Genomic DNA, 24,942 nt, shown 5'->3' on the forward strand with positions numbered 1-24,942 from the left:
CGGATGGGTTTGGTGGCATTAGATATCCCGTCTTCTTGAATCCGTAATTGAAAATATAAAGCGCCTCTTTAAATAAAGAAAAGGCGAAAATATGTTAAGGTTAGTTTATAACACCGAAAGAGACATATTCGAGCTGACTTTAACATACTGGTGGCCTCTACATCAATTACTTACCTGGTATAAATATAAGTATACTTAAATGAAGGGAAGTACAAATAAACAGACGCGCATTCTCTTAAGACATTCTCCACCAATTCAGATGACATAGTCATTGAATTGTGATGCAAACATTCTTACCCACTATGAGAAAACTTATTATAGTGTATATATATCAAGCATAGTTCTAGAACATAAAATATTATAATTTTATTATTAATTAATTAATAAATTAATAAATGAATAAATAAATAAACAGGTGGATAAATGAATAGATGACTAGATGGGAAATTTAGATTATTAAATGTAGTAATATTAATAGATGCCCTGATACAAAACATAAAAAGAAAGTCAAAATGGAAAATGAATATAGAGATTTAGGGAAGTGTGCTGGGTGCTGGGTGCTGGGTGCTGGGTGCTGGGTGCTTATTAAGCTCTATAGGGGAGGGATCTTTCTGAGAACCTGCTCATAAACCAAGAAATTGAGAGAGTGGATGGGGAATGCACGGATCAAGGTAATACTTAATCCTTTGTAGAGACCTCTGATACCCTCCCGGCGTACAATATCAGACGCACATTCGCGAAATCCTTGGACTTTTGATTTCAAAACATCTTTTTGAATAACCGATTTTACGAGATCTACTGGGAATACAACCAGCCAACTTAGAACACCACAGCAGCCGCCTGCCATAAAATGCGTCAGTGGATTTGATGCTGCCGAGTTTCCACCAGATATTATGAATTTAGCTGACTCATAAGAGCCAAAGTAAATGCTTGTCCCTAATGTATCGCGCCCTAATTACCCGTATCAAACAAATATTAAAACATGTATATGTACACATATGCCATTTTGTAGCTATCGTCCTTACCTGAATGCAATCGGACACCCGTCCAAAGTCCGAGGATTCCCTTGCGACTCACTATCTGTTGAGCTGCATACAAGCTTGATGATCGTACTGGTCCCCCTGTTACTACTCCAAGTGCTGCCTGCTCCTTCATAGCAACATATTCCAACTGTCTCTGAATCTTGACAAGCTCAAGCGGGCAGCTTAGCAGAGCAATGAACGCACCACTTGCTCCACCACTCAACATAGACAGTCCAAAGGTAGATTGAAGAGTGTCCCCTTTGATACCTTGTTCTTTTAACCGAGCCTTTGTATTTTCGTAGATGGAGAATGACACCGACTTAATAATACTGACAGTTACCAATGGAGGAATCATGCCTATCAGTAAAATCAAATAAAGCTCAGTATATTATAGCTTTTTGTGTTGAATAACTTACCTCTAAAAAATCCTCGAGCACCTTCTTCAGCAAAGGTTATTTTAAGGCAAGAGAGGACGGAATTATAGTGATGGGTCTGCATTCTTGTTTTTAGAGAGTCAAACTGAGATTTTCACAGTAAGTGACAAATTGTTCAAGAGAAGATACATACATTTTACATTTTATTCATACCGGAAAACCTGCTGTAACAGAAGTGATGGCTGCACTTGAAGCTGCAACAATAGTTCTGTTGGCTATTCCCAAAAAGAGGAGCGATCAGCAAACCTGACAAGTGATTATACTAATTAATTTTACAAACCTTGGAGAATGTTCATTAGTTTTTGAGTATTTGCGTTGTTTTCTTTCGTGCTTGAAAAAATAGAAGTTTGATGCTCTTTAGAGAGCAAATGCTCATTTCTGAATAAAATATAAGACAATTGTACTTTTCTTTTTATTTAATATTCTCGAGTTTGTACCTGAGATTCTCGGATGTCATGCTAATTTCAACCTAAAGCGGTATCTTCAAGTCTGGAAAAATCTTTCTTTGATTAATGTCTTGATTGTAATTCCCCAAGAGCAAAGAAAAAGTTGTGCAGATATAGTATAAAGAGGTACAATGTGTTGAATTTAAGACAGGATTCTATAAAAAAAATTAGATGTCGGAAGAAGGATCTACCGTCTTATCGGAAGAGGTAAAACATAAATGAGATCTTTGGGGGTGCTATGTTTTAATGCCCGGCAGACTGCTTACCTTTAACACCATGACACCTTCAGAAATCACCCGAAAAGAAGTGTTAGATAGCGTAAAGAAGGCACTTTTATTAGAACATGGCCGTGGAATAACATCGTTAAAAAAACTACAAGAATCTGTTCTGGAAAACTTTACCCCAATTCGTCAATTGTGCCACATAGATCAACACTTGAATCGTGTTCCTGTAAAATATATACAACATTGCATAGAACACGACGATTCACAGCAATTTGAACTAAGTAACAATGAGTTACAAGTTAGGCTTGCATTTCTTGATCAAGAACAACAAGGGTTTGAGACGGATCCATATGGTGCAATTGCTGTAGATTCTGAAGAATATTCGCCTGAACTTATAAAATACGAAAACCCGACAACATTGAAACCTTCTACTCACTTTCGACCTTACCAAGTGAGTTTTCTGAATATCACAAACGCACTTGAAGATAGGACAGTTTCATCAAACCAAAGCATCGACACAGACACTGAGATCTCCACCACAAAAAGTAAACGTATTCCTGTGACTCCAGTGTATTATGAAGATGGAAAATTCTTTTGCGACGATTTCGCTGGAGACTACGCTCGCAAAGACAGACCGGCTATGCTTATTCCAAAATACGATAGACTAAATATTGATCCACTTTGTAGCGAGAGCTTTAAGTATACTAGGTCAGTTATATGTTAGAGAATATTATGTATATATCGATACACTTACCATCATAAAATAAAACAATAAATAAATAAATAAAATAAAAATAAAAAAAAGGTTTAGTACAAAGCCATTTTCCAACGGAAAGACATGTTGGAACTGTGATTCAGAAGATCATGAACTGTCAAAGTGTCCAGAGCAACGCAATGCGGAAAAAATTCGCAAAAATAAAACCCTGTATAATGACTCGCATGAAACTTCTGGTCGACTCCATATCGAACTTACCGAGTACAACAAGTTGTCTTCATTAAAACCCGGAAAGTTGTCTGATTCGCTTCAGGAAGCATTGGGAATTAAAGGGACCAATTATGAACCTCAATTCTATGATAGGATGCGAATATACGGATATCCGCCTGGATACAAGGGTTTAGGTGAATTTGTTATTTACTATATGTGCTCCCATTACATTAAAACTAATTATTTTATATGAAACACCAGCTTCAAAGAAAGGCGTCAGTCAGTTATCGATATCGAAAGAGAGTGTATTATTTGAAAATACTCCGTTATTAAATATATACGACGATGAATTCAATGGGGAAGACAAAGAAACGCAAAGCAAAAAGGATGTTCTGTCTACCTCACAAGATGATGTAGATACATCCAAAGAAAAAGATACTAGTGAGGAATTAGTAGAACTCGTGGTTTATCCTGGCTTAAATATTAAAGAAAAAAAGCACACAGTACAACAAATTCCACAATGGGAACAGCCTGGTATGCCTGATTTCTATCGTATGGAGCCAAACACCCACCAATATTACCAACAATTCCACAACGAGGCTATGCAAGATACTTACTCAATGTACGATCAGAGGTTATGGCCACATGATCAATATAATCTGGGGGGCCAAGCACCTTATCCATACTCGTACCCACCATATAACGAACAGTATGCACACCCCGAAATGTATTATGGATACAATCAACCTCTTGATCAGTACAACGATTATCAACCAGGCAATTATTTCCCTGGTCCTCCTACAAACCACTATCAAGCAGATCAACCATTCCCAGAGGTACAGCAACCACCATATGCTCCTCAAGCTCTAGCTTATCCAACCAACGTTCAGCAACCAGTACCACCAGTACTACCAAAAGCTCCGATGTCAAATAAAGAAGACTCGGTCAAATCAGAAGATGAAGACATGGAGATATCAGACGACGAGGATTAGGCTATACGTACTTATATGTAGAACTTTAAATTAATTCATACATTGTCTATAATGAAATATGACATACTGTTTTTTGTTTTGTTTATTGATCATTTGTGTCTAAAATATCTATTATAATTATGCTCGATGTATCAAGGATGCTAAATTGTTTGCATACTCCTCTAACGCATTATCCGCATCCCACGTTTCATACCCTACGGTTAATCTACCGGAATCATCATCATGTTGCCAATTTGAAACGTGTACAACCCGAGAGTGGCATTCCTCGAGACCTCCAACCATATCATTAAAAGACATGGTCTTTTCTGGCCTACTCTCCCCTGTATGACCTGGACTCCCTATTGGACTATATATTCGTACTGTACTTCCTTGGCTAGTGTTGTTTCCAAATGGGAAGAAGAGACTCTTATTGCTTACTTCTGCGGTAACATTGTCTTTCATTTGTTTGGAGCATGTTTGATTACGAATGAAATGTGATCGAGGAGGAGGCGAAAGTGCAGAAGACCATTCTTTTCTTTCGCCGAGTTTTTGCGAGTCAGCTACTTCAGGTAAAGGTGAATATAATCTAAGAGACTCTGTAGATGACGAAGAGCGAGCAGGTGGGTAATCGTCAATAGACTGTGCTTGCCTTGATTCAGATATTTTAAAGCTAGCCCTCAATCTTTTTGAAAAAGGATGCTTTTCAGGTATCTGATTATCTTTGGATTTGGCTGTGTCTCCAGATTGACTTCTGTTACTTTCTCTTCCACTTACTGTATCGTCTATAGAGCTATGTTTACTATCCGGTTTATTTCTACTCAAGTTCAATGCATCCATTATAGACCACGAGGACCCTTTTGATTTAGTAGAATTTAGACGCATGTTTTGGCTTGATATAGATCTATCCCTTAAGATAGGAGATACATCCCCAAAGGATAAATTACGTGCATATTTTGAGATACGTGGTGATTTTGTATATTCAGTTGTCTGTGGTCTCTCGTTAGTTGGGCTTTGTATATATTCTGTGTTGGGATAAAGTCTAGGCGTGTCTATGACCAATGGCTTCAGTCGATTCTTAGGAGGATTAGGGTTGCCCACACAATTGAGCGAGTTTCTGGCTGGTTGGAAATCAAAGTATGACTTGGGCTCGTGCTTTGGGTTATTATCTATTGCTGGACTGTTTTTTGAAAATTCTTTGGCTGTCCCCATCAATTCACCTGTCAATGAAGTACTGGGAAAATAGCTTTGGTCATTATTTAAAACTTCGGCCGGGTCAGATATTATGACTGAATCCAAAGGATGAATCGAATCAGTTGCAATGTTATCAAGGTTACTATCGTTTCTTGACTCAGCAAAAGAGTTTGCATTTTCAAATAGTCCAATATTTGGATTTCCATCTACTTCTTCACTTGAATGGATACTTGGCAAATGCGTTCCAGGTGTATTCCCGACATCTCTGTCAAATGCAGGATTAATGTTTCCTGGACTTTCAGTACGAAATATATGGATGAGTATCCAATGTAGTACACGAGCCAAAAATGGGTATCGAAAAAATTGAAAAGATGCTCGTCCGATATAGTCAGAACCTGATCTCCACCTTTCCTTTTCATATAACAGGCTGCTTTCGTTCGATTCGTTCCCGTCTTTTAGGTACTGTGCAGGCCGTACTCGATACATTGGCACCTTTCTGTAAGCATATTTTTTTCTAGCAGATGTGCACCAAGTAAAAACCATTTGTAAACGGCTCATAAATGTAAGTCGACTCTGTACGTGATTTATTTCGTCTCCGAGAGCCATGGGGTCTGTGGATATGTTTGCGATATATTTGGTTTCTTTATAGCTATGTTGGCTGCATACATATTTTCCGTCTACTATAACAAGACGTACTAATGGGTGCACATATGAATATCTTTTTCTGAAACTGTTATGATGGTTAAACTCCAGGGTTGATGAGTTCTTCTTTCGTGATTTATGAGTTTGGTCAGCTGTTATTGACCGTCGCAGCCCTTCAAGGCCTATCAAAGAGTACTTTTTGTTTTTTTCAGTGTCTTTCTTTAGTGTTGTATAGCCCATTGATGCAGAGGCTCTCATGTCTTCTATTGGCTCAGGAATACAGTGTAAAGTAACACTGTATGGGTTTTTAACCCAGAAATTTAACATCTTTCCATTTTCGTCTTGCTCTGGAATAAAATACATGCAATAGTAGTCTTCGACGTAGTACCTAACAGCCAACTTGAATAGGTCTGAAATGGCTTCCCTGACAGCTGGATCAGTAAAATATATAAAGCTTATCATTATTCCTATATAAGTATTATTTAGGGCATGATATTTAGTTGTATGCAATGCACAGCCAATTATGGAAACCTTGACTGACCTAACATACTTGAAGTAATTCGTTCGAGAACAAAGACACTATATGGTATATGTACTTTACGCATTAACGATATTTCGACAGCAATCCCAGCCGCCTTTGAGATAATAGGTACTATTATTAAGACCATTAGTTAACCTTTTTTTGACATTCTGTTGATATATAGTATAGTTACCTAGTGGATAACATATACAGCGACTCGCAACTTTTCTAAAAAGTGCAGTGTTCTTTTGTATAATTTTCTGTCTTGGATTAACGGGACGACGCGGGGCCTGTGTTTCGTTTGATTGCCGCATATTAATAATACTGGCAAAATTGTGCTGCTCGCGGGAGAACTTTCGTAAAGCGAGGAAAGCACAGATTGCTGCCACGGCTGAAGAAAGTAACAGCCAGCCATAGTACCACATCTATTTCGATAGAAAGTACGTTTAATAAGAGCGCAGATCCCAGGTATTTAGACTCACCCAATTGAAATAACGTGTAAATCTTCCGATAAAGTAATAATGGTACCTATTAACAAGAAATTTAGACTAATATCAATACCTTAACAGTAGTATGGTATTTTGATCCAAGTATTTACCAGCATGTTTCCACAACATTTTCGGGAGAGGATGATATAGCAAGTGGCATTACAATTACAATAACACCTACAATCCCAATAAGGATGTAGTAATACTTTTCAAATCGCCATGGTCGATTTACATTTACAATAAAAATGAGAACAAGGTTGACACCAACCATCGCTAAACAGGTACATGACATTGTATCGGTTGCTATAAGAAAATAAGCATATATTCTGCAAGCTAAATTTCCTCCGTGTATCTTTTCGCTTGTTGTGTTTATGATTGAATATATTATTGTCAGTAGACATGCTGTGACTATGAGATGTAGTGATACTCGGTTGGCCACTTCTGGTCTGTAGAATCTCATGGAAAAGTGGGATATGATTACTAGAGTACACACAATAATAGTGATGCCGGCGGGAACCAGCCCTGCAACCAATAAGCCTGTACGTTGGTGGCCTACAAAGTAATAAGGGAGATCTCTTTTAGCCTCGACTGCATCCATCCTGTGTGTCCTGACAGTCCGAGAACGGGTATTTGATAGGAAATGTTGATGGTTATAGTGTAGTAGTTGAATGTAGAAAAGGGCGGTTCATTGATTTAGTTTTGGATAAGAATTGTTTTAGAAGACTAATGCTGTCACTGAGAATTTGTGATTGGTTATGTTTGTAAGAAGTAGATGTTTTATGCAGTTCTCACACCTGATTCCATTCAATGACTCTCATGATACGTAAATTGCTATTTATATTACAAGAAATGGTATGAGCACAAAAATCAACTGGAATATTAATCTTGTAAGCTTATAAATATGAGCCTTTTATTTGGTCGATATCAAACAAATAAACAGCACAAGAAAAAAAACAGGCTTTTTATTATATCTAAAGAATCCAGAAATATACCTATTTGGGTTAAAGAAATAAGCGCGGATACATTTGTGCCCAAATGTATTACCCTATAGAAAAAAAAGGCGATTTTAGTGAGATTGTTGCAAGTTTTCCAATGTTAGAAATGTGTTTTATAATTGAATTCTAATTAAGCACCAATTTCTCTCTCTCATATATATTCTACTTTTTACGCCACCGTATTTTTGCAGCCAATGGAAAATATCTTTTTCTAAACTTCTTTAACCCAGTAGAAGAATTAAAAACAATAAGGATATTCAAATCTAATGGCTCACCATACGATAACAAACACCCCTTCTAAATCCAGGTTACATCATATTTCATAACACTGTCTATAAAGATCCCAAGAAATCTTATAAGTAGTTCTTAGGGTAATATTCAATTATCATTATTTTGGTTCTTTAAAAATAGGAATCAGACATAGCAATTTCAACACAGAAAAGGTGTATACTCTTTGATAAAAAGAATCATTTAAGCAATATACATGCCTTCATCAATATTATATTATTTAGAGAATAGCACATAGCAATAGGTATATGCATATTAAACATCAAATTTATAGCTTAAAGTCTTACTAAATATCATATAAATCAGTACTTCTTCTTTATATACTTCTATTATTTTGATCAATGAAAACCATACAAGCCCAATATAAAACATAATGCATTTTCTGGACCAATCATAAGCTAAATATAAATAACTAAAAAAAAAAAAGTATAAATTTGCTATTTTTAAAACATTTGATTGGATTAGATGCAAAGTAATTTGAAATCTCATAAATAGTACTCGCTTAAAATAATTTTAAGTTACCAAAAGCTCACATGCTATTGGTAGAATATATAACTCCGATTTCGTATATTTTCTACGAGTCTTTAGTTATAAATCCTGTTATTTCCTACATGTATTATATCAAACAGTCTTGATCTTGACTTTGTTTAAAGCTATCGAACATATAATCCACTTGTAAACCAACATTACCTAGGTATATTATATATCTTGGAAGCGATATGTATATATTTGCAGAAAAAACTCGTTATATCGACAAAAGGGGATCAACGTAAACACTGTGATTTATATGTAACGCAACAACAGTGCAGAAAAATGGTCTGTTTTTACAGATGGAAATGAATTATAGTAATAGCAGTAATAATAATAATGGTAGTGGTAGTAATATAATTTAAAGTATACTTCTTCATACTATCTTTACCGTACTAGTTTCAATGAAACAAATATACTTTTAAATTTAGTGTCCAAACCAAACCAAATCTTTATATATAATAAAAATAATAAAAACTGTATTCTAAAGACTAATTGCCAAAGCCACAGAAAGCTCCTCCCACCTCCTTCCAAAAAAAAAAACGAAGGAAAGGTGCGGCTAATTAAAAAAAAAGTGTAGTTTAGTCTTGATAATCTACAGCAAATTATTGATTATGACATTACGAGTTCTTGAATTTTATTCTGGCATTGGTGGAATGGTAAAAGAAAAAAGCAAATAAATAGAAAATATTCTTGATAAATACATACTTCCACTCCCTTGTTTAACTTGAAATAATTTAACAGCATTATGCGGCTGAACTAGCTGAATGGAATCATGAGATATTAAAAGCTTTTGATATCAATACTGTTGCGAATGAGGTTAGTAATATATAATACAGCGCTAATGTAAAGATGTTAATTTAAAAGAAAAAATAAGTGATTCTGATTGTTTGGATTAGATCTATCGACACAATTTTGGTGCCAAGCTTGTTGGACAGGCAAGTCACGACTTACACAGGAGTGAAAGACTTCACATAAATTATTAAAATATAATATACCTCTATATAGCGTTTAATTGAAACTCTTTCGATTGAATACTACAGTGATATTGCTGCCGATGTCTGGACAATGTCCCCTCCGTGTCAACCTTATACACGTATCGGTTTGAAACAGGGTAGTCAGGATGGGCGGGCAAAGAGTTTCTTGCATTTGCTAGACGTTCTGAAAGGCATGAAGAACCGACCAAAATATATTCTTGTAGAGAATGTAAAAGGGTTTGAGGTAGACTAACTTTTTAATACATTGTGTATTAAAAATAAAGCTTGTGGGTTACTTAAATGAAAGTAATTTGTGTAGGAGTCTGACTCCAGAGATATGCTCGTAGATACTCTCGGGCAATGTGATTATGCATTCCAAGAGTTTATGTTAACTCCTCTACAACTTGGTATACCCAACTCCAGAATGCGATACTACCTCTTGGTAAGGCGTGGATATATTTCTTTAAGATATCACAACATTTACATAAATAATATCTTGAATAAAATTTAGGCCAAGTTGAAACCATTGACGTTTGCACTGAACCCCACAAATTCCATTCTTGGATATGTACCATTTTCCGCTCATATGTCATCCGAATTTGTCGACAGTAGAACAAGAGTGATATCAAACGAAGAGCAATTGATAGAAAGAACATCCGTAGAAATCGAGCCTTTGTCAAATTACTTGGATCCATTGGCTGACATTACTCCATACATAGTCCCTGACAAGGTATATAATCCCTGGCTCAATTAAGGTTTGTTTTCAACTAAACAACATTCAATACAGGTTCTTGCAAAACATAGTCATGTATTTGATATCGTAAAACCAGACAGCCGACGCAGTTGTTGTTTCACCAAAGGCGAGTTGTTTTTTTTTAAAATATTTTAATAATAGTAATAATAATAATGATCAGTTGCTAATATTGTGATTTGGTGTACAGGATACTCTCATTATGCAGAGGCAACCGGTAAGTTTATTAAAAAACGAATCAAGCAAAGGATCTTATGGAATATCTCTTATACATTTTACCTATCTTGTCAAAGGATCTGTTCTTCAGATGAATACTGATGCAGATGTAAGTTCACAAATATAAAAACATGGATTTATGACCCATCCCGAGTTTTGTAGACAGCTACTATATTTCAACAGGCAGCTATAGCCAAAGCTAATGGCGAGACAGAAAATCAACTCGATCTTCTACACACGCTTCAGTTGCGATATTTCGCGCCTAGAGAGGTTGCTAACCTGATGGGTTTCCCAAAGTCGTTTACATTCCCCGATACTTCTAGTTTGAAACAACGATATAGAACACTTGGCAATAGCATCAACGTACGCCTTGTATCTGAATTAATGCGCTATCTATTGAAAGAAAATACCACTGTGTAAACCCGCAAATTAATTGATTTATGTATATATATATATATTGAAAATATATTGTTTGTATATCAAACTTATCCGCATAAAAATAAATTGAATACAGCTTGTTGTTGTCTACTCTGACATACATAATACAGTATTACTGTGTTTTCACGAATTATTCGCCAATTTTGAATAAACTATTCATACAAAGTTATAAGGATAGTCTCACTGAATCTATCAAACGATCTATAAAAAAAAAGTCAAGTGGTCCAATGGTCAAGGTTGGACCTGGCACTCTATGGTTTTCTTTCCTCGCTGTTAGGATAAAGAAATACTCCCTTAAATATTCTAAAAACAATTTTGTGTGAGAATAAAATTTAAATGTGTGAATAATTAGAGAAAATATAGTAAATAACTTCCCAACTTGATTTTCGCCCTGGCCAAATCAGCATTCACTCTGCACCGACTTGGGCATACAAAATTTTTCAGCTATTTCCTGATCCCAAGATATATTAAATATTGAGTTCATTTGTTTCTTTATTAAACATTCTTCTACAATATCACACACAATATATATATATATATATGTGCCAGATCCACCTGATACCCTAATTATTCAAATCTTGTAGCAAAACGCTCAACAGAACATCCAGTACATAAAGAAGGCTTCCCAGAACTGTAAATAACAGAACATATTGATTTTGAAGTTGTTAAATGGTGAATCTTGGGTTTGCAATTTTGACAAACAGGTACTCCTTCTCCAGATCTCTAGACGATATGATACAATATTTTGGAATACGCACTACAAATAACCCAAAGGTTTTCTGGATAAGGTTTGTGATATTTAGACTAGCTGATATGGTTACGAGGAAATCGGACAACCTTAAAAAAACCGAACATTGGTTAAAATATTGTCACGTATTTCATGCTCAGCTAAGTCTAAGTCTGATATCAATATCAATCGACTTGATTGAAAAGTTAATGCCTACACCAACACGTATGGCGAAATATATATAAGAAAAAAACAATAAGAGCTCACCGACATTATTGATAAACGATTTTTACCGCTTAGGGATTTTCAGTAAGGATACCTTGGATAAATTCAATCTGCATCAAATATTAATCTTCCCAGCCATTGGTAAGCGTGTCATATTTTCTGTCATGCCCTTATCGTTTTTATAACTTTACATATTCACAGAATTGGCGCAAACAAATATACACACGAAGGATGCTGATCTTGTCAACTTGGTTGGTCAGTTAGATATTTTGACTTCTATATTATCAGTTCACAAAGATCATTGTATACCATCTGAAAAAGATTGATCTTCAAATCGTTGCTTGACCATGTCAAGTGCGTATTTTGAGAGATTCAATAAAAATGGCTCCAAGAAAGTATCCTTGTAAACTAACACTTTGTAATTGACAGTATAACCTAGAACTAGTTCATATCATAACCTACTTTGAGATTTTTTCCCTTTTCCATAACACGCCAATTTCCCTAATTTGCATTAACTTGCAATCTTTATTTCACATAAGTAAAAAATAAAATAAAAGAAAAAGAACTAATTTGAAATATATATACCAATCTCAATAAGTGTATTTTTATATCTAATCTTTATTTGTGATGTTCTATTCGCCAGCGTATGTGGTTAAATATCAGGTTAATATATCTGAAAATTAATTTTGATTCGTCTAAAAAAAAATTCCTAATGTGTCTCGATCTTAAGAGAAACACTGCAACTCAAACAGGGCAATATATCACGTGATATTGTAACTCTATCATTTTCAATAGTGAAAGGAAAAAGAGATCCACATTTCTCTAGATTGTTCCTTTTTTCTGAAAGATATACCTTCTCATAGAATCATCCGAATTCCATTTCGGTATTCATGAAATGAGTGAAAGTTCAGTACGAGAATGGTTTTCTCTGAAGATCTTGATATACATAGCATTTAGAATTGTCAATTTCCCAACAAAGGTCAATTGCTGGTACTGCAACGAAAATTCATACCTGACATACTATACAACGGGAATAAAAAAGGATTGGAAATGTTCCTATTGTGAAAATCATAATGTGTTTGATGAGGTATTTATAGAATTTATAATGAAGTACAGTCACTAAATGTGATTAATTCTGCTGAAATGAACAGCAAGGAGAGATTGTAGATACATTTGCTGCAATGTACGATCCAAGCCTTAATCGTCCAGGTACCTGGGACAATCCAAACCTCACTTATCAGGGACCTCTTTGTGCTCACTATTAATATATGAACATTAATATTTAGCTGTACCACATCATAATTTGAACCCTATCATAAAAACACCTTACAAGTTATGCAATACATGTGCTCGTAACCAAGCCTGGATTTGCGACAAAGTGAGGGAATTCATCAAAGAACCAAATGTAAGTATCGATTAAATAATATAGGATCTTAACAATAAAAGCAAAATAATGTTAATCGACTGACTTTCATTTTATTTTCGTACAAAAAAAGGACCCTGACTATAAGCGTTCACTCGAAGAAGCGGACATCTACAAGGCTGCGTTGGTAAAAAAATATAGATTGTGCAAGGACTGTCAACTTGCTGCTACAAATGCTCTGGATGAACAAAGAAAAATGATGCGAAGATGGTGGCTTGGTGTCTTGCATAAACGACTCCCCAATTATCGTTTTGCTATAAAACCTGCCACACGTACTTATCTTCAACATGGTGCATTATGGGTAACCCTACATGCGTGGACAATATTATTGTGCTGTTTTGGTACGTCAGTCTTCAAACATGGGTGATTTTCATCTAGTAGATCCATTAACCATGAGCCGATCTATAATCATATAATTATAGCTTATTCGAATACGTCTCGACCTGAACCAGAAGGAACTATTAGAGAAAGGGTTTTGTCGGATTTAATGAATTGCAAGGATGAATTCCTAAATATCTTACAAGCCATCACCTACATGTGGTACCGGCCTCAGGAAGAAATTGGGAATTATATATATTATGTTTTAGAATGGGTTATAGACGAATTGGATTTCTCTATTCGTTTCGGGACAAGAGTTTTGGCCTGTGTAGCTTCTCTTGATAATAAAAGCAAAGAGAACAACTGTGTCTGGAAATCTGAGATCCCCGTACTACTACATATCATCGGCTGCGTGCTTTCCATATGGATATTCTGGCACCCTTGGGTCTCAAGGCTGAGATATCAATACGACTTTCGCCTAAAAAACTGGAAGTTTTACAAGGTATTTTATGCAACTTATCGAAATGAAACAAATCACTAAATTTTCTGATACGTTTTATAGAATACCCAAAGATTTATTCATGTGTGCCGTCTTGCTCTGCTAATTTTGGCTCGTTATGCAAGCAACGCGACTGTCCATTTTGCTATGAAAGCGGCAAGGATCTGTATCCCATGTGTAAGACAAATCATATAAACACATTTTTTTTGTTGCTTTGGATACTGATGATTCTCCTTTAGGTATTGGTTGTATCTATTCTATCGGTAAAAATACTTCCTGTTGGAGGTTGGCCATCAAACAAGCTGGGGTTCATACCTAATACAGGGAATAAATTCATTTCAGAACCAATCGACGATGAACCTGAAGATGTAATTAAAAAAACAGAGGCTAAAAAGACGCCGGTTGTCTTGAGTCCTTCAGTGAGTAATTATGAGCCAATGGAGGTTGATGATATGGAAGAAAGATACGACATAGAACAAAAGCTGCGACAAGGAAAGGCCCAAGACGACGAAACGCTTGCACATGGAGTCAAGTTTGGTCTTTGTTTAGAATAACCTGATGCAATTCAAGCTTCAATCCAGTTTAGTTTCTTTTTTTATGAGAGGCTCTTTTCTTAGTACTCATATGTATATATACAATCCAAAACAATAATGTTAAATAAAACCAAATAAAATTAAATTTGCGAATACAGATCGCCCTTATTCAAAAGATCAATTGCTCTATATATATATATTATAACTAGAAGCTGTAAATTTTGTAGGAACAAAGACAAGTGTTTATCTAAAAACAAATAAAATCAGCTGTGTTTCGTGGTATTAACGTGGATATAAATTGTCGTATGGCATCAGTTTTGTATGCTGTTAATATTGCATTTCAATAGACAATTGTATCGGACAGCCAAATCTTGTTTTAACTGTATCTACAGTCCTCAAAAGAATACTGTCTCACGCTCAAACAATGGGCAGTGTTATATATAAGACTATATTCCTTTAGTCTTTCCGATCAGAGCTTTAGTTTGGTAGCATTCATCTATTTTCAGCATTTGATGATACTTCTAGTCTTCAATTTAGAGATGACTGATGGTTTTGATCTTTCCTGAGGAATGCTTGATTTTATAAGACAAAGAAATGATTCCACGAGTAAAATCTAAGAGCTTGAAAAAATATACTGGCTTTTATAGTTTCTGTTTTTTTTTCAGTCTTTGTTGATAGGATACCTTAATGTAGTTTTGAAATAAATTTGGCAAAAAAAGTATGGAAAAAAAAACTAAAAAAAAAAGATTATTCTAATTTTTGATGTTTAAAAAGACTTCCTTTTTTGTCTGAGTCTGTACTTGTTAATCATTCTTTATACTAATCAATGTCACAAACAGACAAAGAATCCATTCATTCTCACAACAAAGACGAGTTAAACCAAGTGTCCGTAATGTCAGTTACTTCAGCAGACTCGCACGGCATGTCGCAGCTTTTGGAAGGAGTTATCTTGAATCATTGCGCTTTCGATGGCGATTCATTAAAAAGCGAATCAATGGATAAAAAAGAAAACAAGAATGATGACATTGCTATTAAAAGACAAGGTACTTTAACAGAATCGGTTTTATAATTATGTAGTTTGATGGCTTGTGTTCATTTCTCTTTCCTTCTTATCGATACAAGCTGTATAATTATATTCGTAACAGACCATGTAGTCCCTATCAAACCAATTATTTTATCAGAAACCGACATTAAACCTATTAACGATGATAAACTAGCGGATTACTCATTAAAATCAAATGATAATCAATCAATATCATATGAGCCAGAGAATTTTTCGTTGAGAAATATCAGAAATACTTCAGGGAATTCAATTGATGCAGATTTGGCTCACAATTCGACTGCTGGAGTAAGAAGACATTTAATAGTGATAAGATATTTAATATTTAATATAATTTTAATTGGGCTAATTACAACAACCATTTTCTTATTATTGCTTCTAGAAAGATGACCTACAAGACATCCCAACCATAAAACCATTGAATGAAACAAAACTAAACATGGAGAGATTTTTTGGAGATATATTTGGAGACGGATCAGAAAAATTTGTTGGATTCCAAACGGCTAGTCGAAAAGCACTGCCGCCGATTAGTCTTCAAGCAAAACGAAGAGCACTCGCAATATTTACTGAAGAGCAACAACCTTTGGATAATGAGACCACAAAAAAACACACCACATTACCTAAAAATACCTACTCCTCTCATATTTCAACTGCAACCATATTCCCCAAAGTTAACAGCCCAATTAATCCTCCAAAAGTATATTGTGATGAAGCAAACTCAAGAAATCCAGGAGAAAAAGGTTCTCCAAAACAAAATACGCACCCTCCAGCTGTTATACAAAATGTATTTCACGATATCACTAATAATTCACCGAGAAAGATATATCATGACCAAGAGAAGCTGTTTAAACCAGTAACAGAAGTGCAGCTCAAGAGTGGTTTCTCGACTGGAGGGGGAAAAGCTATTAAACCTATAAGCGAAAAGGCATACCGTGATGCAGTCTTGAAATTTAAACAGACAGAAGAGGCTACAGTTATTGTAAATAAGTCTAAGCCTAAAAAATTGACAGACCCACCGTATGTGGGATTTCGCACTGGGACAGGCCGAATAGCTTCTGATGTTTCAGAAGAAGCCAAACGACGAGCAGAGACAATTCTCTCAAATGATAGAGAACTTGGGCCAGTCTCTCACAACCAAAGTTTGTCTGTAACTACTACAGAAAAGAAAGCGAATTCTCTCAAAGATATCAAACTTAATAACAATAAGCGTCAAAGGCCTGAAGACTCTTTGAAAAACCCTTTAGCAACGAATGTACTACAGGGTAGACTTTTGAACAAGCGAAGAATTATTGATTCAACTGTAAAGGCAAAACCATTCAAGTCTCCTGTAATTAATTCAAAGCTTGCCATCACAAAAGCAGCTGTTTATAAAAAGGGATCCCCAGTTACATCTATCAAAGGACAGCCTGTATTCAATTTACAGTGTAAGCATATACGTATTTAAACTTTTGGGGTGTTTAATTTTTTTAAAAAACATCGTGCTAAAAGTTTGTGTGGGTATTGGTCAATACATAGCTCCTGGTCCCCGTTGGTGTATATCAAAACTTGGGAGGCCAATACAATACAGTAGAGATACTCTTTTGGAATTAGGCATGTAAGTTTATTAATTAATTGTATTTATTATAAAAAGAAAAATGTATGATATTCACATATATCAAATTAAATAGATCTATTGATATATTAGATATGAGTGCCTCAAAAGCAGAACAGTACATGTTTGGAGACTGGGGACCTGATCAAGCACTAGGAGAGCTGCTCGAAGCTGGAGCCATGCAAAAGTTTCTGTCAAAGGGATGGGTGACCAATCATTATTCCTGTATTGTTTGGAAGTTTGCTTGTATGATTCGATCATATCCAAATGAATTCCGGGATTGGTGGACACCAAAAAAAGTTATAGAACAACTTCTGTATAGGTAATTATGTTTTTATTGTTTTATACATACAAAATACAAATGTAAACTATGCCATAAAAATAATATTTTGGATTTAATCTATATTATTATAGATATGAACGAGAAATAAATATGGGCCAAAGCTCAGTATTAAAAAGGATCATCGAACAAGATGATGTAGCGACTAAGCATATGGTTCTTGCCATATCTGATATAGTCGATCTTGGTAATAATAGTTACATGTTAAAGCTGACAGATGGCTGGTATCAAATCAATGCCATGATTGATACACACATGAAACAATCAATAGCAAACGGAAAATTAAAGATTGGCCAAAAATTGTCAATCTGTGGCGCACAGGTAAATCAGTCTGTGTTAATATCGTAAACTATATTTTTTTCCTATTAACAGTTGGCCATTTCTTATTCCCGGTGCTTTCAATAGTTGTGTGGAGCCAATGGTCCAAAATCCCCTCTTCAGGCTGACTCTAGTACATATCTCTCTATATCTACTAACGGGTGTCTACCGGCTGCTTGGGATAAAAAGCTGGGATATCATCCCAATAAGATTCCTATTCGGCCATTGTCTTCTCTGTTTGAAGATGGTGGTATGGTCACAATGCTGGATATAATTGTATGCCGGAAATACCCACTATTGCGCACAGAAACTTTTCCGAATGGCGAGAAAATTACCAGAGGTGCACAAGAAGAAGACAGCACGATAATAAGAAGAGGATTTGGAGAACAATCTCTTCATAAAAATAGACAGGATTTTGGCTCTCTAGAATCATCGACCCAATCTCGGCGGAACTATACCGATAACAACTCAGAGCTTTTCCAAGACCAACAAGACGCTCCTGATCGTAAAGTATCCAGTTATTTTAAGATGACTGTCTGCGATTACTCTTGTACTTTTGCTACCAAACAGGATACTGGGATGGCTACTCTTACGTTCTCCAATGCGAACGAGATACATCATATGGATATAAATGAAGGAAGCCGTTACAAAGTTTTCTTCTTGACGCCTTACTTATCAAAAGCAAAGTGGGCTTCTGGATTGCATTTCACTACCTCTAGAAACACAAGATGGGAGGTGGTACCTGGCCCGAACAAGTTGATTTCTTTTTATGAACCTCGTGAAGTAACCCAATGTGACAGTGTTGACTACATGCATCACCTTTCTGAGGCTGACATGGTCGTTTTCGTATTGCGTAAGAGTCGATATTAGAATATTATTAATGCGAATAACTGACATTATATATTGTATAAATAGACGTTGGAGAGGGTGTCAAGGAAAGAGTAGTTATGGGCCAGCCCACCTGGAGTCAGACGTTATTGGTGACTGACGAAACAAGGGCACTTTGTAAAATCAATAGACGTTCAACCACACGTCCTTTAGTAGACATAAAAGGAAAGGTAATATAAATAAAAATAAACAACAAGAAGAAAGAATGGTTTAAAAGGTTTGATTTATTCAAGCTTAATTTAATTAACTTTCTTTAAATATAAATCTATAAAGGTTATTTGTCTAAAGAACTTGAGGTACGAAGCATACGACAAAAAGTACAGAATTCCACACTTGGGCACATCGAACGAATCCGAGACTTTTTTAGAGACACCAAAGAGTAAATATTTACATGAGGCTGCACAGTCTTTAAAGAGATGGGTAAACAGGTAATATATCATGTATTTTTTTTAGTAATTGTTTCCAACATACTAAAAATATATTAACTTCTTTACTTATTTATTCAAGTCACCCAGAGGAAGTGCGAAATCTACAGACACGAGTGAATGAGATAATGAACATATCTTATTAAATGGCAAATTTTTCCTGTGTAAATACTCTAATATTCAAAATAATAAACTCTGCTTTGTGTATAATAAATAATTAAAATGTATAAATGTATATTCTATTTCTTAAAAGCTTTTGCTAATGCATATATAGACCATTTCAATAATGACTTATTAGCAGGAACTTGCGCAGTCCACTAAGAAGGATGATGTCCAAAACCAAGTAGTAATGCTGTTTTGTAGCCAATCGTTAAAAAAATATTAAAGTATCAAAAAATAGGGAAATTGACGTTACAATTATCGATACTTTGATAGTCTTGTATACATTATTTAGGCTTTTAATAAATCAAGCAATTTTTTTTTCTTATAAATATTTGTACAAATATCCAAATATTGGTCAAACAAACTGAATCAAATAGGAGAATATTAACGAAAAGAAAAAGAAGGGAGTAAAAGAAGTAAATTAGCTAAATGCAGGAATTCCGGTGATGGCCTTGCCAAGAATAAGAGCATGGACATCGTTGGTTCCTTCGTAGGTATTAACTGCCTCAAGGTTAGCAGCATGGCGGATGATGTGGTACTCATCCGAGATTCCGTTACCGCCCAGCATATCACGGCATTCACGGGCAATGCTGATGGCCTTACCACAAGAGTTACGCTTAATCATTGAGATCATTTCGGGGGCCAGCTCACCGGCATCCTTAAGACGTCCAACCTGTACGCATGCCTGAAGACCAATAGCGATTTCGGTATTGGCATCGGCCAGCTTCTTCTGGATTAGCTGATTAGCAGCCAAAGGGCGAGCAAACTGCTTACGCTCCATTGTGTATTGTCTAGCCTGGGCCAAGCAGAACTCGGCAGAGCCCAAAGCACCCCACGCAATACCATAGCGAGCATTGTTGAGACAACCAAAGGGACCCTTGAGACCCTTAACGTTGGGCAACATGTTGTCTACAGGTACCTCGACATTATCCATCATGATCATACCAGTGATCGAGGCACGGAGGGAAAATTTGCCCTTGATGGCAGGAGCTTCCAAACCAGCCATACCCTAACAAAAAGAAAAAATATGTACAATTGAGTAAGCTGCAGCTTACTCACAAATTAGGTGATCTTGTATTACCTTCTCCAATATGAAGCCACGAATAGCACCACCTTCATCCAAATTCTTGGCCCAAACGATTAAAACATCAGCAATAGGGGAATTGGTAATCCATGTCTTGCTACCATTCAATACATAGTGACCGTTGACTTTCTTTGCTGTAGTCTCCATGCCACTGGGATCAGAGCCATGATTAGGTTCGGTCAGACCGAAACAGCCAACTTTGACGCCTTTGGCTATTTTATCCAAATATAATCCGAGTCATTACCAATACTAAACTATACAATACTTTTATTCCATCTGTATTTTCTTACCGAGATCGGGAAGGTACTTTTCTTTTTGAGCATCAGTACCATAAGCGTAGATAGGATGCATTACCAAAGAAGACTGGACAGACATAGCGGAGCGGTAACCAGAGTCGACACTATGGATCGAGCATCGAATTTTAGTTGAGGTTTTTTTTTTGGAACCCTGGATATTTCTTAATATACTTATTTTCCCACGATCTTACCGTTCGACTTCTCTGGCAGTCAGACCATATGCAACAGAAGACACACCTGCACAGCCATAACCCTCAATAGTTGATCCCAGGAAGCCGAGCTCACCCATCTCGGACATAATCTCACGGTCAAACTCTGGATTAATTACATACACACGTTAGCTTGAATTTGCTTAATGAATAATATGCAAGACTTACTCTCGTTGCGGTAAGCATTCAAGACACGAGGCTGGAGATTCTCCTGGCAATAGTCTCGGACAGAGTCTCTGTATAATATCTTTTGTTAAAGAGATTGTTTCTCTTTTTTTAAAAGAAAAAAAAACAAATTGATGTATATATAGTTACCTAACAAGCTGTTCTTCTTCTGTCAAGAGGCTGTTGAGGTTGAGGGGGTCTTCCCAGTCATACTTTACAAAACTCTTGGCTTTGTACGAGAAAGTGCGGGCAGAGGTAAGACCCGGCTTTGTGAATGCCGTTGTGATTGCGGATGAGCGAATGAGTTGACGGGCAAACATAGCAAGTGGAATGAGAAGAGTCGAAGAAGAAAATGAAGTGACTTGGTGATAAAGGGGTTTATAAAATACGAGTTTTTATAGGGCGTATAAATCTCTACATACGGAATTTGTATTTTATTTACTTATTTGTGTGGCCAAGGGGGGTTGCAACTTGTCTTGTAAACCTTTGGACGATGAGGCTGGATGTCTGTTATAGCCAAGCTCAATCTATATGAAAAATTCCCACCATCCACAAAAGGTTAACGAGCCGTCAAAATGTAGTGAGACCGTGCGGGAGCTGACTAAGTTGCAGATACAAGGATAAAGTTGAGATATAAAATACTATATTCACTTATCTACATAGATTATCTTACTAACCCAGGTACAAAAATCTAATAGCAATTTATTGTTTAAAAACCACACGCATATTTTCCCCGCACAGCTTAGCTCCCCCCTCTCTCTCTTTCTTTCTTGGGACAAACACGGATGGAAATCTTTACTCCGGGACTTCTTTTACACGAAGTTTCTCTCTGTTGATAATCAACTAATTATTTATTCATTTTTTTATAAAAAAAATAAAGTAAATAAATAAAAACTAAATGAACAACTTGCATATCAAAGATATACAAAAAAAGAACAAAGGAGAGATTTATAATTCTTATTCACAAAATAAAATAGCAATGAATTTGTGAAATAAAATGATTGAGATAAATGTATATCCTAGCAACATGGGCGATCCTTGGTCTGTTTCTTGGGTCCCCACAAGGCACCAGGTTCTCCCTTTGACCATGGCACAGTGACCATGGCATTGTTTTCTGGACATTTATTTCTCAGTGTGTCCCACTCAGTCTCATGTTCCCATGGCATCGCATGTCGATGCGTATTCCACCCAATGGCCTCTCGTTTTCCTCGGTTGTGCCACGATGATCGATTTAGAGGCATCGTTGATACGGAAGCGGGGCGCTCGCGTTGATCGTGTCTCTGGTCATATCTCTGATCGTGTCTCTGATCGTGTCTCTGATCGTGTCTCTGATCGTGTCTCTGATCGTGTCTCTGATCAAAATGCTGATCGTGACGCTGTTCATTGCGCTGGTCGTGTCGCTGATCTTGTCGTCCATCGAAGCGTTGATCTTGTCGAGAGTCAAAACGTGGTTGTCTTTGATCGAACTTTTGCTCTAGACGTACGTCTGCTCTCTGATCCACACGCGAACCGTATCCGATATTCCCATTATCATAACTCAGTCGCCTGTTGTAGTTGCTGCTTGTTCTGCGTCTGCGTGGATAGATAGCCTTGGGGTTCTTACTATCGCAGAGTACTGGCAACTCATGAGCAAGATCATCCATAAAAAATACACCTTCGTGATGGTCGGGGGCACGAGCTGGGTGCGGCTGCTTGACGCTGTGGTTCCGTCTGGTGGGCACAAATGGTTCATGGTTATCCTCTTTTGTGAGCGGCGGAGAGTGAGGGATAGGGCGAAGTGGCTGGACTGGTGCGGTAAAGTCACCATGAACAGAGCCACGCATTAATCGTCGCAGAAAGTTGTAATCAGGCTGTTCTGTGAAACGTAGCTGGCGCGTATATTCAATAAATTTGAGAAATCCAGAGGGAAGGCCCGCGCACACGTCTTGAAGAGAAGCTTCTTCTTTGAGGGTGCCTATAGTATCCCATCCTATTTTCGGGTTTCGTGCCTGGATTCCAGTCCAAGGCAATGAGCCACGAGCAAGATCAAGTAGAACATAACCAAGACTTTCCATGTCGTCCCTGCGTGCATGGGCCTTGCCGTGGTGCACATTAAGTGAGGCATAGCGTGCAGTGCCTGTTTTGTTACGAATAGGCTTCCTGGCTTCAGGATATGGTTTGTGTGTAGTTGAGTTACGCCACCAGGCTGCTAGCCCAAAATCTACTGCATATACCTTTGGTACAGTCTCACCCCACTGCTTGAGTACATGTGTGCAGGAAGGAAGTATGTGGTTCTCAGATGCCTCGTTTTCGGGAAGCACACACGATGCCGGAAACAAAAAATTCTCGGGTTTGACATCGCGGTAGAGAATGCCACGGTGGTGGATATGCTCAAAAATGGTGATCTGTCAAGAAATAAGTATATATGTACAATATAAAGAACATAAAAGAGTTTGTGGAATTTGCATATAATACCATCTGGCAACCGAGGTCGGCTACAATATCGATCGGCATGTCTGCGACAGATTCCCGTAGTTGTTTGAGACTTGGGCCCAATAGATCAATGACAATGCAATCAAAATCATCGTGCTGACCATACCAGTGACATCGAGGGATACCAGCTAAATGTCAAAAAAATAATGTTGAATGGTTATTGATTAGCTTTTTTTTTTTAGAAATAATGATACTCTTACGGCCAGGAAACAAGGCATCGTATACAAGGCTTTCGTGCTTCAATTGGGGGTTGCGGACATCGTGAGATTCTCTTTTGACGGCATATCGCATTCCGTCATGAATGTCTTGAACTAAGCAAGTTAAATAATAAGCTAAAGTCTGCTTAAGATGTGCTGACATCGTCGTAAAAAGCCATCCGCACCCTTGAATACTTCGCCAAAAGAACCCCAGCCTATTTTGGCTAGCACCAGCCATTGGTCGCCAATTATTACATCTCGGCTGTTGGCGCTCAGCTCGGTGCTGGTACTGTCGAGTGAGGAGGCGTTTCCGATTGACGGCAGACTAATAGTTACTTCATCGGGTCGACGGAGATCGCATCCAAGGGAAGCTCTACGGCGATACGCTGCGTTGCTGGCCATTTAGAAAGAAAGAAAAAGGTGCACACTTAGGGAGGTGGCTTGCTAACGGAAGATTATTACAGATGGTTTTGATGAAAAAGGGCGGCGTTAAAGGGTTTGTCCTCTTTTCTTTTCGAACACAGTGCCGTTGGGGCCAAGTCGGCAAGAGATTCAAAAAGGAAAGGAAAGAACCCTCGTTTGGTTGCCGTTCACACTAGACAGAGATGGTATTGAAGAGATGTCCCTTGATGGTGCCAGGCTGTTGGAATGAGAGCCTGAAAGGGTGGAATGAAGAAGTATAATAAGCAAAATGAGTAGAGGGACAAACTTTGAGTATAAAAGAGAAACAAGGCGAAAGAGGAAAGCAGAATAAAAAGCATGGGAACTTTTTCACTGTTTTATAATGTGATTATTTCGCAATTTATGCAGCCAGAAAGAATAGAAACAGCAGCCAAACAGGCGTCCAATTAAACACGTGAGGGGAAAGGGGTCAAGCATACAGACACAAATGGAAGGCCCAAAAATAAAGGGCCTATTTTATTTTGGAAAATCAAACACACCACCATTAATTCT

General features: G+C 36.9%; 8 protein-coding genes across 8 annotated transcripts; 4 read left to right on the forward strand and 4 right to left on the reverse strand.

Moving 5' to 3' along the window:
- Positions 1 to 592: 592 nt before the first annotated feature.
- On the reverse strand, positions 593 to 1,669 carry PHYBLDRAFT_113141 (hypothetical protein; the record flags this gene model as incomplete). Its single annotated transcript, XM_018428330.1, has 4 exons — positions 593 to 951; positions 1,026 to 1,379; positions 1,439 to 1,541; positions 1,610 to 1,669. Coding segments are annotated over 4 exons (876 nt in total), but the record flags the coding sequence as incomplete, so codon positions are not given.
- A 509-nt stretch (positions 1,670 to 2,178) lies between these two features.
- Positions 2,179 to 4,043, forward strand: PHYBLDRAFT_169250 (hypothetical protein; the record flags this gene model as incomplete). Its single annotated transcript, XM_018436026.1, has 3 exons — positions 2,179 to 2,834; positions 2,932 to 3,245; positions 3,313 to 4,043. The coding sequence occupies 3 exons, from the start codon at positions 2,179 to 2,181 to the stop codon at positions 4,041 to 4,043; spliced, it is 1,701 nt and encodes a 566-aa protein (XP_018291034.1).
- Positions 4,044 to 4,160: 117 nt separating this feature from the next.
- PHYBLDRAFT_65079 (hypothetical protein) lies at positions 4,161 to 7,461 on the reverse strand (the record flags this gene model as incomplete). Its single annotated transcript, XM_018441394.1, has 5 exons — positions 4,161 to 6,322; positions 6,406 to 6,507; positions 6,569 to 6,800; positions 6,858 to 6,903; positions 6,974 to 7,461. 5 exons carry the CDS (start codon positions 7,459 to 7,461, stop codon positions 4,161 to 4,163), a joined length of 3,030 nt encoding a protein of 1,009 aa, XP_018291035.1.
- A 1,827-nt stretch (positions 7,462 to 9,288) lies between these two features.
- PHYBLDRAFT_146309 (hypothetical protein) lies at positions 9,289 to 11,038 on the forward strand (the record flags this gene model as incomplete). The annotated part of the gene is made up of 10 exons (XM_018431624.1): positions 9,289 to 9,333; positions 9,419 to 9,493; positions 9,574 to 9,603; positions 9,683 to 9,895; positions 9,971 to 10,093; positions 10,163 to 10,381; positions 10,439 to 10,493; positions 10,593 to 10,619; positions 10,696 to 10,727; positions 10,802 to 11,038. 10 exons carry the CDS (start codon positions 9,289 to 9,291, stop codon positions 11,036 to 11,038), a joined length of 1,056 nt encoding a protein of 351 aa, XP_018291036.1.
- A 1,597-nt stretch (positions 11,039 to 12,635) lies between these two features.
- PHYBLDRAFT_77942 (hypothetical protein) lies at positions 12,636 to 14,956 on the forward strand (the record flags this gene model as incomplete). The annotated part of the gene is made up of 8 exons (XM_018443315.1): positions 12,636 to 12,671; positions 12,856 to 13,095; positions 13,160 to 13,217; positions 13,295 to 13,413; positions 13,505 to 13,772; positions 13,854 to 14,251; positions 14,312 to 14,425; positions 14,488 to 14,956. 8 exons carry the CDS (start codon positions 12,636 to 12,638, stop codon positions 14,800 to 14,802), a joined length of 1,548 nt encoding a protein of 515 aa, XP_018291037.1. The 3' UTR covers positions 14,803 to 14,956.
- A 651-nt stretch (positions 14,957 to 15,607) lies between these two features.
- On the forward strand, positions 15,608 to 19,549 carry PHYBLDRAFT_169254 (hypothetical protein; the record flags this gene model as incomplete). The annotated part of the gene is made up of 10 exons (XM_018436027.1): positions 15,608 to 15,824; positions 15,927 to 16,129; positions 16,224 to 17,265; positions 17,330 to 17,435; positions 17,509 to 17,754; positions 17,847 to 18,093; positions 18,178 to 18,943; positions 19,006 to 19,148; positions 19,252 to 19,406; positions 19,486 to 19,549. The coding sequence occupies 10 exons, from the start codon at positions 15,608 to 15,610 to the stop codon at positions 19,547 to 19,549; spliced, it is 3,189 nt and encodes a 1,062-aa protein (XP_018291038.1).
- Positions 19,550 to 19,824: 275 nt separating this feature from the next.
- Positions 19,825 to 21,642, reverse strand: PHYBLDRAFT_134106 (hypothetical protein; the record flags this gene model as incomplete). The annotated part of the gene is made up of 6 exons (XM_018429618.1): positions 19,825 to 20,574; positions 20,647 to 20,861; positions 20,940 to 21,049; positions 21,137 to 21,260; positions 21,323 to 21,390; positions 21,470 to 21,642. 6 exons carry the CDS (start codon positions 21,637 to 21,639, stop codon positions 19,987 to 19,989), a joined length of 1,275 nt encoding a protein of 424 aa, XP_018291039.1. The 3' UTR covers positions 19,825 to 19,986.
- A 1,494-nt stretch (positions 21,643 to 23,136) lies between these two features.
- Positions 23,137 to 24,390, reverse strand: PHYBLDRAFT_113216 (Serine/Threonine kinase CK1; the record flags this gene model as incomplete). Its single annotated transcript, XM_018428334.1, has 5 exons — positions 23,137 to 23,544; positions 23,620 to 23,703; positions 23,774 to 23,919; positions 23,992 to 24,102; positions 24,174 to 24,390. Coding segments are annotated over 5 exons (966 nt in total), but the record flags the coding sequence as incomplete, so codon positions are not given.
- Between the last annotated feature and the right edge of the window lie 552 nt (positions 24,391 to 24,942).

The sequence above is a fragment of the Phycomyces blakesleeanus genome (assembly GCF_001638985.1).
Source record: "Phycomyces blakesleeanus NRRL 1555(-) unplaced genomic scaffold PHYBLscaffold_12, whole genome shotgun sequence".
Classification (NCBI taxonomy): Eukaryota; Fungi; Mucoromycota; class Mucoromycetes; order Mucorales; family Phycomycetaceae; genus Phycomyces; species Phycomyces blakesleeanus.